At 37.6% G+C, this 12,297-nt stretch overlaps 1 protein-coding gene across 2 annotated transcripts in view; it reads right to left on the bottom strand.

Moving 5' to 3' along the window:
- Window positions 1–297: 297 nt before the first annotated feature.
- DENND6A (DENN domain containing 6A) overlaps window positions 298–12,297 on the bottom strand; it is a 28,209-nt gene continuing 16,209 nt past the window's right edge. For both annotated transcript variants that reach the window (XM_037383664.1, XM_037383665.1), the window contains 8 exons: window positions 11,067–11,132; window positions 10,907–10,971; window positions 10,200–10,289; window positions 5,123–5,176; window positions 4,930–5,039; window positions 4,209–4,311; window positions 2,690–2,764; window positions 298–2,172 (listed from right to left, as the gene is read on the bottom strand). In XM_037383664.1, coding sequence (XP_037239561.1) covers window positions 2,041–2,172; window positions 2,690–2,764; window positions 4,209–4,311; window positions 4,930–5,039; window positions 5,123–5,176; window positions 10,200–10,289; window positions 10,907–10,971; window positions 11,067–11,132 — 695 coding nt within the window. In that variant the 3' untranslated portion in view covers window positions 298–2,040. The remainder of the gene's footprint in view (window positions 2,173–2,689; window positions 2,765–4,208; window positions 4,312–4,929; window positions 5,040–5,122; window positions 5,177–10,199; window positions 10,290–10,906; window positions 10,972–11,066; window positions 11,133–12,297) is intronic.

Consider the following 12,297-nt stretch of genomic DNA (forward strand, 5'->3'; position numbering starts at 1 on the left):
TCACAGGTGTCTCAGATGCACACAGGAAATAGACTGAATATTGGATAAATTTTGTCTGGAAGTCAGTCTCTGCCATTTGATTTTTTGAGGATCCTGCAGCTCTATTGTATTACAACCATGATGTACGGTCAAGCTACAACACTGCTCCATCACATCAGGCATCTCTGGTCACCTAAGGGGTTCAGCTTCATCAAGTCAGACTGCAGCAGTCTCTACAAGCTGCTGAACAGCTCTGCTGACACAGGAGAGGGGAAAACCCAATCATCTAAGTAACATAGCTTCCGAAGACAAAAAAAATAAAAATCAAACCTTTTATTTTCTTTTACAAAAATATGTATTTGCAGTCATGTGACAGTTATCATAGTTGTTACCAGTTTACATGGTTCCAAGAAACTACACAGTGCTCCAGGTTAAATAGTTAAGATAATTTCATATAAGAAGGGCCACTTACTGATTCCTGGATTAGAAATGCTACTCATCAGGGTGTGCAAAAAAAAATATTTGCGAGTTAGAAATTAATGCTGAAGTGGTGTAGTTTAAGTAACATAATAGATACATTAAACTTTTGGTCATGAGTAACCGTATACAAACCATAACAGTATTAAAATACATTTTCATAAAAATACCGTGACACTTTATATCTAAATAAGACATTTTTAGAAAGATGGTATGAAATATTTATCATACAAAAGCATATTCTTATAGCAGGATTATGTTGGAAGTTTTAAAAAATTCCATTCAAGCACTTAAAAGCAGAGTGTTTTTTTTATAACTGTGATCCACTTGTCATGCGAGTGTCTGCTGTGTGTACACTACAGCATTACGTTTATTCTGTTTGAAACTGGTCAAATACAACACTGCATGTGGAGCAGCTGAGTTCTTACGTACCACTGAAACTTGTTCAAGAAGATAAACATCACATTCTTGCTGCTTAACATGCAAGAGGAAATTACTCTTGATGCATGTCTGCTGTATGCATATATTGAGAATAATTTCAGGCTACAATCTCTTCTTGCCACAGTTTGACCTTTCCATAGGCTTTTTTCAGCTGAAGCCAACATCTTATCCCTTCAGCCCCCTCACCTCCCCGAACATCCTACTGGTATAAGTAAAAATAAAAGATTATAACAGGATTTGTAACTGCTGTGATCTCCAACTGAAATAGATTGTATATCAGCTAACTCTACTGAAATCACTGATTTTAAAATCCGTATTAGAACACCACTGTTTATTTCCTGTGATGAATACTGCATGCTTACATTTACACTAGCGATCCGCTTTAAATCCTGGATGTCAGCAGTTTAAAACCACTAGTTAGAATACAATTACTTTGTATTTAAGGCATGTGAGTAAGAGCACCCTAATTAACTGACATTGAATGGAAGAGACGACTCTTCACGAAATTTGTCAGCTGCCTTCTCTTCTTTAAAGATGCTAAATTAATATGGTTTTGGAAAGATGTAAGGAGGAGAAGGGAAGAACGTTAAGAGCCAATCTGATTATTTCAGCTGTCCCTGAAACAGTTTTGAAAGCAATGATTTACCAGTAAAATACCTCAACTATAATGTATTCTGACCAAGTCGCATGTCAGTTGGACTCACCGCTAGATGAAAACATAAAAAAAAAATTAAAAAAAGGCAAAGCGATCAGATACAACATCAACAGGACAGACAGTACAGGATCAATATTGCTTACCCCTGAGTTAACAGGATTGGGTATAGCAGCACCACTTGGAAAACATTCTGCAATGCCAGCACTGCACCGTGGTCCTATACTGTGGTATAGTTTCATATGCCCACAGATTTTTCTTTAAGAGCACTTATTTCAAACAATAATATTAGACACAGGAATTCCTTTAGTTGCATTGGTATTTAAATGGAAAAAACCCAGTGAAAATAGCATAGTAGAGTATACTATTAGTACAGTCCATTTGTAGTGTTAACATACTATTTAAAGGTGTGTTCTGAACTTGGGAAGCCACTGTCTTCTGTGAAACTGCATTTGCCATTTGCTTTCTGCACGAAAAAAGCCCAGTAGAAATCATGTTGTGCCAGTTTTGAGCAAGATGTCCTGTAAGTCATCTGGAAGTGCTAGTATGATATCATTGATGTGTGTCTGCAGCTTTTTCAGTGTGTCAGTTTTCACAGGAAGGTGTTCTCTGTCAGCCTGCAACTGCAAAGGTACAATGAAACATGGTTTCTACTAAAAATACAAGTTCACCTTAAGAATATGTCACACAAAAGTGACATATTAGTGTATCTGAAAAATTAATTCCTTATTTACAGACCACGTAGAAAGTTGGACTATAGGAGGTTTCCTCAACAATCACACAACAGCATCAGCTAACACTGATTTGGACTTTCAGTAATCATAAGGAAGTTTGGTTTTCTTCTTCCCTGAGGATTCAGCCTTGCTCCCACTCAGATCAGTCAAAAAGTTCAACTTGTTTTAAAAAAAATAGGATCAGTGCAATGCTTCCAACATAGCTGAACAATGGTGGGAAGCTAGCTTAACCTTACAGTCTTAGCTGAAATGAACTGGTTTTATTTTACAAAACTAGAGTGATTGATTCCTTGGGTTACCCAGATCTTAAGGAGTATATTTCGTTCAAATGCCTGTAAACACAACTATGTAACACTTATCTAGTTAAGTAATGCAAATTTGAGCCATGTTCAATTCCATTACTTACCAGTTTATTCTTTAACTTTAAGACAAGATCCACCGTTTCCACTTCAGTATGCTTTTGACTCCAGAAAACCAAGTTCTAAAAGAATAAAAATTAAGCATTGAAATATTTATGGTAACTTGTATAATTTTCAACAATAGTATTCATCTACACCTACCGTTCAGAATGGATCTTCTCCTTTTCCTTATTCTCATGCCACTTACTAAATTCATTTTACTCATGTACTGTCTCTACTGTGAACTGCAAAATCTGCTTTATTTGCATGTTTGTTCAGGACTTAGCATAACAGACTAGCGCACAACATCAACAAACAAATCATGCCAAACAGGCTTAGTTTCAAAACCAGCATCTACAATGCAAAATGGCAGCAAATGTTTACCACATCAGATCTACTAGCATAATACATAGTTGATAACTAGTAAAATATACTCATCAAGTGAATTTTCTTATGGAAGTTCTGTTCCCCTGCCCCTTTACTATTCACCTATTAAATATATTTGCTCATATACAGGAAGATGTTAATATTCAGATCAAAAGAAAAAACTAGTATGGAGCAGAACCAGTAATAAATTCGTGACACGTTTCCTTTTCTTTGAAATAAGTTCGTGTCAAATATAGTTGGATAAATTCTAGGCAATTGACCTAGCTGTTGCCCTGCAAATGATTTGGGCTGCTCCAGCTGAACAATCTATTTGGGCTGCTACAATGTACTGTTTGGGAATTGACAAGGCAAGGGATAAAAATCAATGGCTTTTTTCAAATAACCAGTGCAATCTTTTGTTTTAAAGCTGTGGTGTTGACTGAACTTTTTTTTATTCTTCCTATTCCCTCTTTAGCCACACAATCTCTTCTCCTCTTGCAGTACCTTTCTTTATTAGTCGTTCCGACTTAAATGATACTGATACCCACTTCAGCCTCTTAAGAACTGATCTTGCAACAGAAATCATTTATGTGGCATTTTTTTATATATCAATAAAGAGATTTCACTTCTCAGCTTCCCATTACCATGTATTTGTTGTAGGAATGCTTTAATATCTTTGGAGTTGTAGGTTTCTTTACTACCCATATCTGATTAGTTGTCAATTTTCTATGGTACTCCCTGAGTTTATACCTTCAAAGCTACTAACTGTATCGCAACTAAAAATGTCTTGTCAAATGAAATGCCAAGGAAGCAAGCTGGATGAAATACTGTTATCAAGTAGAAGGAAATATCTTTTTTTTCTGGGGTGGTGAATTCAATTCAAAACACGCAACAGAACAAAAAAGTACCTAAGATACATTTTACAAACCGTAACAGTTGTTATAAAAAAAGCGAACTGTATTTCATATTGCTGTCTTTTGCTATGTTAGTTCTAGCTTGTACTTGGTTAACAAAATCACTGTTTGCTAGATCAGACTTGAGAAAATTGTAAACATTTTTATGTTCAACCAATGAACACACCAGGAGTAAAACTGACTTGAGGAAGAATATATTTTTTATTATCAGATAATAAATATAATCATAAGCACACATTTTTCTAACCTCATTACAGAGTGCTTCTAAGTGAAGGGCCTCTAACTTCTGTGTCATTTCTTTCTGCCGGCTCCTAAACCAACCGTCGAAGTTTGGCGATTTCAAAAAATGCCTGGTAAAACACCAAAGAAAAATAGGGTTTATATTTTAATTAAAATTTTGATAACTCTGCTTTCTAAGTCATCAGATGTGAAGTAATGATGTTTGAGGTTGAAAAATATATTAGGACCCTTTCTCTGTTTACTTTCAAAAAACTAACATTCTCAAGTGGAGTATAACAGGTGTTTCTATTAATCAAGACAAGGATTGAGAAAACAACATAAAGAAAAGGTGTCTGAAAGACAAAATTTTGTCAGGAAAAAAAGCAAGGCTCAGTTTGAAATATCCTCATTTTTATCTTTGTGTTTTATTGGAAGTAGGAACCACAGAAATAAAACCACAGACCATATTGGTATACAGAGACCTGTAGTGTCATAGCACCTTATGAAACCCATTAAAAGGTTACAGAGACACAGATTTAAGTGAGCAAAGTATACTAAGCACTACCAATTCCTATTAAGGTGTGTATATATATATATATATATTCTAAAAGTAAGTCTTATTCAAATCAATACTGATTTGTTCAGGAAAAGATCTGAAGTTTGATTTGAGGTTTGCTCAGGAAAAAGAGCATTCATACTACTGATTTGTCTTCATTTATGAATTTTTTTATGCTGATGAAAAAAGTGACCTGTAAAGTCCTATCCAGTCTCCTTTTAAACCTGATGTGAGCTGTGGTCCTGCTTTTTCCAGTGTCTTCATGAAGTCATCTTGACTAAATTGCCTCAGCTGTGGTGGACTCTATGGAAAGAAAAAAGTAGTGAGCATACTATAACTGTTTTCTCTAATCAACAGTTTCCAGTTCATTTGAATTACTTCCTTACCTTCCATGGTGATATGCATTTTTGCAAAGGCATTAGGCTTGCCACGTAACGTTCCTAAGGAAAGGAAAAAGAAAGGTTGTTTGCATAACCAATACTAAAGACACAGTCCACGTGTACGGTTGCTTATCACTTGTGCCCACAATGTTTTTTCTTCTGAGTATTGGTACAGGGTGGGGTCGTGCATATTTATAAGAAGGAGCTTATCTAATACCATTCGTATTTCCTAACTACAGAACTCTGTCAGCAAGATTGAAGGACATGAGGCAAAGGAGGACAGTAGACAAACATATACATGGAATATATATCTCTTGAACTCCAGCCACTAGTAAATAACGTCTCTTTTCTTTGGTGACAGTCTACAGGTACCTTCACATCATGGGTGATTACAAACACTAATTGCACTTTGCATCAAGTATTAGGAAGTGATTTGCAGAGTGGCTCAGACAAAACATTAAGTACAGAACTAACCTACAAAACACTGAATCACCTGCGGGCCTCTCTGCAGCAGCAGTGTTTGGCAAAGGCATGGCTAGTGCCCCAACGGGCCATCTAGCATACGCGCGGAGGAGCGGTTTCTCAGCAAGGCCACTGCTGAAGCTGAAGGTCCGATGACAGGAGGCAGCTCTGCCCTGCCAGCTCACACAAGCACATCGATACAAGCTGCTATACATTCATTTTGAAAGTGTATTCAAATGGCTGTGCATTTTAATCTGCGAACGTAATCAGCTTCTATAATACTATGAAATTCAGTATTATTATGAAAAGTGTAGTTCCATCTTTTGAAGAAACAAAAGACACACCCCCATATAGTTTCCTTGTTGCAGGGAATGTAAAGGGTGATCTCACCCTGTAAACTAAGATTTATGACAGAAAACATAGTAAGTTTCTCACCTCTTGCTCAGAGTGAAAGTCTAAGCAAGATGGAGGGGAATGCCAGGGAAAGGTTTTGGATTCACCCTACATGTCCATCTCGTCTCAAAATAAGAGGAGAGCAAGACAAATTTTAAGGAGAAACTCCTCTAATCATTAACACCCAAGGGCAAACAACTCTGCGGGAATGTTCCAGTTCCTGCAGACAGAAATTGGACCTGATCATGCACGTTCTGAAATGATGAGAAGTTCAGGTCAAGCACAAAAAGTTGTTCAGAGCTCAGAACAGGACAGAGGATATGTAAACATCTAATGCCTGAGGTATCACTGCCCAATTTTATATATCCCAATTTTAATGTCCCAACTACCTGCCCACAGAAACGACTTCACTTTGTGCAGAAGTTTTTGGGTTGAAGTCCACCATTACACAGACTTCACACCTCCAAATGCTAGGTGAGAGTATGCACCTATTACAACATAATTATTACCCTAATGCACAAATTAGAAAACAAATGACAAATTTCCATTTCAGTGCAAGTCAAAGCCTACAAATCTGCATGGATTCAGCAACCTAACCACAATATTCATTTGTCAGCATAAAAATATGTCAGGAGTCTGCAATCACTACATCACGATTCCAATTTACAGGACAGGTAAATTTTTACTATTGCATCGGACACAAATTCCTATTTTACAAATTAACATCTCTGTTCAGAAGCAAAAAAAAATAAATAAAATAAATCAGTGAACATTAAGCATTCCAAACAACTTTGCTGACTGGCTAGAAGTGAGACAAAACAGGCTTAGAGATTTGAACAGATGAAGTACCATGTTTAGAGAGCAAACACCAGATATCTGCCATTTCCAGAGTAGCACGATGCTATACAATAAAATATTCTGATCCACTGAAAAAACATTCTCCATGTGACACCCTAATACAGAGTACATTTATCTCGACATTCAGTGATAGTCTTTCCTTTGTAAAGTGTAATAGCATCTTCTAGAGTCACCTGAATTTGCAGTTTCCTCAATCTGTTTTATCACACCCAAACCCAGAAGAAGTTATCGCCTGATAAAGCAAACTCTTGTGACAACCATTCTTTTACAGGAACAGCATATAGAAAACAGCTAGGAAGAAAACAAAAAATTTTGAGATTCACTGTCTAGAAACCATTCTCATGTGACTCTGAGGAAAACCAAACCAGCTTATCACTAATAGACAAAACCAGCAAAATTAGAAGGAAAAATCCTGAACAGAAATTACAGTTGAAGGAACTAGATTCCATTAGTCTCCTTATGAACCTTCAGATTGCTGAACTCACCTCTGCTACATTCAGAATAAAAAACTGGAGGCTTTTTTACTGAGGTTGATACAAACAAAAACCCAAATACACAAAAAAAGAAAAATGGAAACCACAAAACTCTGAAAGCTTTCAATGTTGTTTTGGGATGTTCCTCCCAGGTGTAAAACTGTATCGGGTTTACAGCCAAGTAGAGCACGACTGAGAAATGGTCATCACGAAAATGTCTTATACTCTAAAACCCAAGTCTTGGTGAAAGAGCAGTACTGTGGATGATTACTGCAGTCATCGGTGATCTAGAAGCTGTATTTACTGCCTCTGAGGAAGGCAAAGCATGAGGATCATGATGAAACCTCCTCTAGAATCAGGGGACACAAGTGTGTTGAATTTGTACAGCAGTTTATGCCTATGCTTGTATAGCAAGGTTTGATATTGAGCTATATATTCAAATTAGCCTTGCTCTGAGCAGTGGAGTTGGATCAGATGTCCTAGGTAACCTACATTCATCTTTGATTTTATGATCTAGTGAAGAGGTCTGTATATGCAATTTCCTCCCAAAGGTATTTATTTGTTTGAAATAGCCATCCATACTAAATTTCATTTGCCCATATTTTTTTTCTGAAGCAGCAGTAATATTGAGGAAAACTGAGACCAGGTAAGAGAAAGCAAATTCTGTAGTCCCTGCAACATCATGTTGGCCATTAAGATTTCCTGACAGGAAAAGAGACTGAGATAAAGCTGAGTTTCATAATAGTTTTGCCAGTTCTAGATGCTCTGAATCTAAGTAGAGACATTACCTTTTTCTCAAAAGTCTCTTGTGACTTTTGTTTATGCTTGATGTAGCTGCAAGATTTGAAATCCTGAAAATACTGCAATAATCTGAGCAAATAGCTGCCTTGAGGCGAAAAAGGACCTGCCCAAGGAGGACTGACTGCTGAAATTTGTCCACTGCAGGGAATGCAATGGCAAAACAACTTCAAAATCAATGAATAAAAAAAGAAAACCAAACCAAAACTCTGTCTACCTTTGGAAACAGACATTGTTCTTTGGAAGTCGGATAGAACATTGGTAAAAATGGAGTTGCAAAGGTAAGTACATCTGCAAAGTATTAATGAAGTAAATTAATTGCCTAGAAGATGAGTAACGAAATGCTGTCTGGACAAGGCAGCTGAAAGGAACTGAGATGTGCTAGAAATAGTTTCTCACACCAAGCCTAACAGCAGTGAGTGCACAAATATGACTGGAAAAGGGAAAAAATTCTCTGAACTTTAATGATTTGCATGGAAAAGCACAGAGTAAATATCCAAGGGAAAAAATTAAGCCAGTCTGATTTACCAGTTGAATTGGCTGATCTTTCACGTATTAACAGAAAGATTACCTTGTAGCATCCCCTCAGTTATCATAGCAAATAGCAATTTGCTACAAGAGTATATACACTTGCAGAGCTCTTCTCATTACAAAGTACTTTCCAGCTCTACCTTTCCAATACTGACATTTCTTAATGTCAAGGGAAATACTCTTACATGGGGAAAAAAAAAATAATTTCAACAGTAGACAGATGTTCCAAGTATTGAGGAAGGATTAAAGAAATGTCCATCTTGCTTCATGTTAAAATACACACACAGAGAGAGTTTTACTTTGCATAAATGCTACACAGTGTGTTGCAAGCAAACATCTGAAAATGCTGTCTAGCAATGTATACAAAGAGGCATTCCTTTTTAAGATCTGAATCTTCTGTCTAGGTATATAAATGTTCCATTTCTGAGATTAAGCTACGGCCTTCATTTTTCTGCTAAGTATGGTAATTAAAGAACTGTAAGACTACAGTATTTTAGAAAACTCAAGACATAGCCTAATGGTAAATTTCTGTAGCTCGGGTATTATTCACAGGATCCTAAACCACTTGAGGTTGGAAGGCTCATCTGGTGCTATTTCCCTCTTTCCCCCCTGCACAAGCTTCCCTGCAGGCTGCCCAGGACTATGCCTAGACAGGGGTTTTTTATATCTCCAAGGACAGAGACTCCACGACCTCTCTGGGCAACCTAACCTGCTTCACTGCTCAGTAGTAAAAAAGCATTTCCTGATGGCTGACAGACCCTCCTTGTGTTTCAGTTTGTGCCCACTGCCCCTTGTCCTGTCACTGAACTGAGCCTGTATCCATCTTATTTATATCCTCCCTTCAGATTTACATACATTTATTTACATTGGTGAGACTCCTCCCCTGCCACACCCCCACACCTTCTCTTCCCTAGGCTAAACAGCTCCAGTTCTCTCAGCCTTTCCTCACATGAAAGGTGTCCCAGTTCCTCAGTCATTTCAGTAGCCCTTCACTGGACTCTCTCCAGTACCTCCATCTCGCTCTGGTACTGGGGAGCCCAGAACTAGACATGATACTCCAGGTATGGCCTCACCAGCACTGAGTAGAGGGAAAAAAATCACCTCCCTCAGCCTGCTGGCAACACCCCTCCTAATGCAGCCCAGGATACCACTGGCTGCCTTTGCTTCAAGGGCACATTGCTGGCTGATGTTCAACTTCATGTCCATTAGGACTCCCAGATCCTTTTCTGCACAGCTGCACTACCCCCCCCCCCCCCCGACTTTGCACTCCTTTTTGCTGAACTGCATAAGGTCCCTGTCGATCCATTTCTCCAGCCTGCTGAGGTCTCTCTGAACAGCAGCAAGACCCTGTGGTGTATCAGCCACTCCTCCCAGTTTTGTCCCATCAGCAAACTTGCTGAGGATACACACTGCCCCATCACCTAGATCACTAACAAAGGTGTTGAACAGTAGTGGATCCAGTGCTGACCCCAGGGGTACACTGCTAGATACTGGACTTAGTCAGACTAACACCAAACAAGCTACTGCATATTTATATATGTAAAAAACCCGTTAGTCTGAGAACTCACTAATGGAATAATGAAACTTTCCGTCAATTCCAAAAAATACCGCCGAAGAATCACACTCTGTGCTTCTGTGGGACGCTTCTGTTGTACACCCTTAAAAAAGAAATAAAGAGTCAGTCTGTTACCTCAAAATATGTCAGTAGTTGTGGGGTTTTTTAAAGACTATTTATTCCAGTTTTTCTGTAGTCATTGTCCATAAGCCTACACACAGCACCCCGTACCCTGAACCATGACAGGAAAACGAATATGTCAGGTCCTTCTGCACAGATATTCATGCCTTCAATTGCTGATTTTTTATTTTCATGTATAGAAATTAAAGGAAAGTTTCTATAAAAAACTTGTGCAAATCAGTTGAAGTTTAGAATCTCTGATTCTTACCTCAAGCGTGAGATTTCTAGAACAAACAGACTAGATGGAGATGGCAAAAGGTAGACCCCCAAAAGAGATGCACAGATGAATCACTTCAGTTCTCTACATGATTAAGCTAACTTCTTAAGTTCTACTGTTCGTGTTGTTACCCAAACTGCTAAGAAGGCAGCAGCCTTTCTTCTGCAATGAAGGTGTACATCTGTCTATCCAGTTATGAATTGGGGCAAAGTAATCAGAATCTAGTTTCATTTCAGTTATGCACACAGAGCTCTGCCTTCAATTAAAACACTGCATGACAATATATAAAAGAGTTTCCATTAAGAAAAGACTTGCAGTATTACCTTTTGTAATTGTTTAACAATTTCTTCATCTTTGTTCAAGTATGGCTTGTAAGAGGTATAAACACCTAAAGAAAAAAAAGCAGCACTTAGCCAAAGGAAAAATAGGGTATGCTTTTTAAAATTAAAATACTGGTAATTTAATTCTGAAGCAACTTATTACCAGGTTTGGAGTCCAAAGTTTTAAGGTTCTTCAGTTTTTTCACTTTCACCTGCTTTGGAACTTCACCTGCCAAAACATTTAAAGCCACCCTACTTGAAATATCCATCTTTATTACTAGATACTACAGCTGATGTGCTATACATTGCACTGATTTTTAGAAATGGATACTTTCATTTAGAAGACTATCTAATACTGTAAGAAGCATTAAGACACACTGGCAACATCCAGGTATATATCCAGAAACATTCAGTAAACATATGAGTAACAGCATACAGGCTTTTCAATTCATATAAGGGTTCCCTGTTTAAAGCAAAAAAACCCCAAAAACCAAACCAAAAAACCAGAAGTACAACCTTCTGAATCAAAGTAGCCAAAGAAAAATACTGACTATATAGCAGTAAATGACTGTTTCATTAATTTCAAATTTCATTTCCTCTTCCTTTGTTCCCCTTAGGGTAAATGCTTTCAGGAACAAATCTTTGGTACCTGTGCTGAAATAAATTGTACACAAGAAACTAAAACAGTAGCCATGGATTTAAGTGTTGTAAAAGAAAATTTAAGTCCCTTTTTCATAGGCCAAACTAAGGTTTTTGGTTTTCTTTTTCAAATATAGCCTCCTCCAGCCAGAAGACCCTAAACCCTGTTAACAACAGTCCTGCAGCCTCATCAGAACCTTTCGCCTAGATGTAGTTGGACGCTCAACTTCAGAAAATGTAACAGTATATAATTGCTATTGAAACTGAAGAGTGAGGAGAAAAGGAGAAAAAAACCACACCACCCAACAACAACAAAAAAAATCACAAGCCCTCTCCTTATCCCTGAAGGAATAAAATTTAAATTTTTAAAGGCAGGTCAGACAGATACATCACTAGAACTTCCTGACTAAGCATTTCACATACCTGCACCAAAACTTCAGAATTTCATACTTGAGACTGTGTATCAAATTCGAAGGCAACCTGTGTATATGGCTTTGTAGAGGTTTAATAGTTTAATTAAGAATCTGTTTTCCAAACCTTCACTACACAGCAGCTAGCTAAGTCCTCCCCACAACCCCTAAAGCCCCACAGGTATTCTGAAGGTGGACAGGCATGATATTTTAAAAAGTAAAGCAAAACTTTGCCTAATGATATTGGGCACAGCATGAAATCTTTAATTAATTTGGTGTATTCAGACATGGACTCTAACATATTCTACAAAAATGGATTTCATGGTTTATTATCCTAACTGGGTA

This window comes from Falco rusticolus, chromosome 4 (assembly GCF_015220075.1).
Source record: "Falco rusticolus isolate bFalRus1 chromosome 4, bFalRus1.pri, whole genome shotgun sequence".
Taxonomy (NCBI): domain Eukaryota; kingdom Metazoa; phylum Chordata; class Aves; order Falconiformes; family Falconidae; genus Falco; species Falco rusticolus.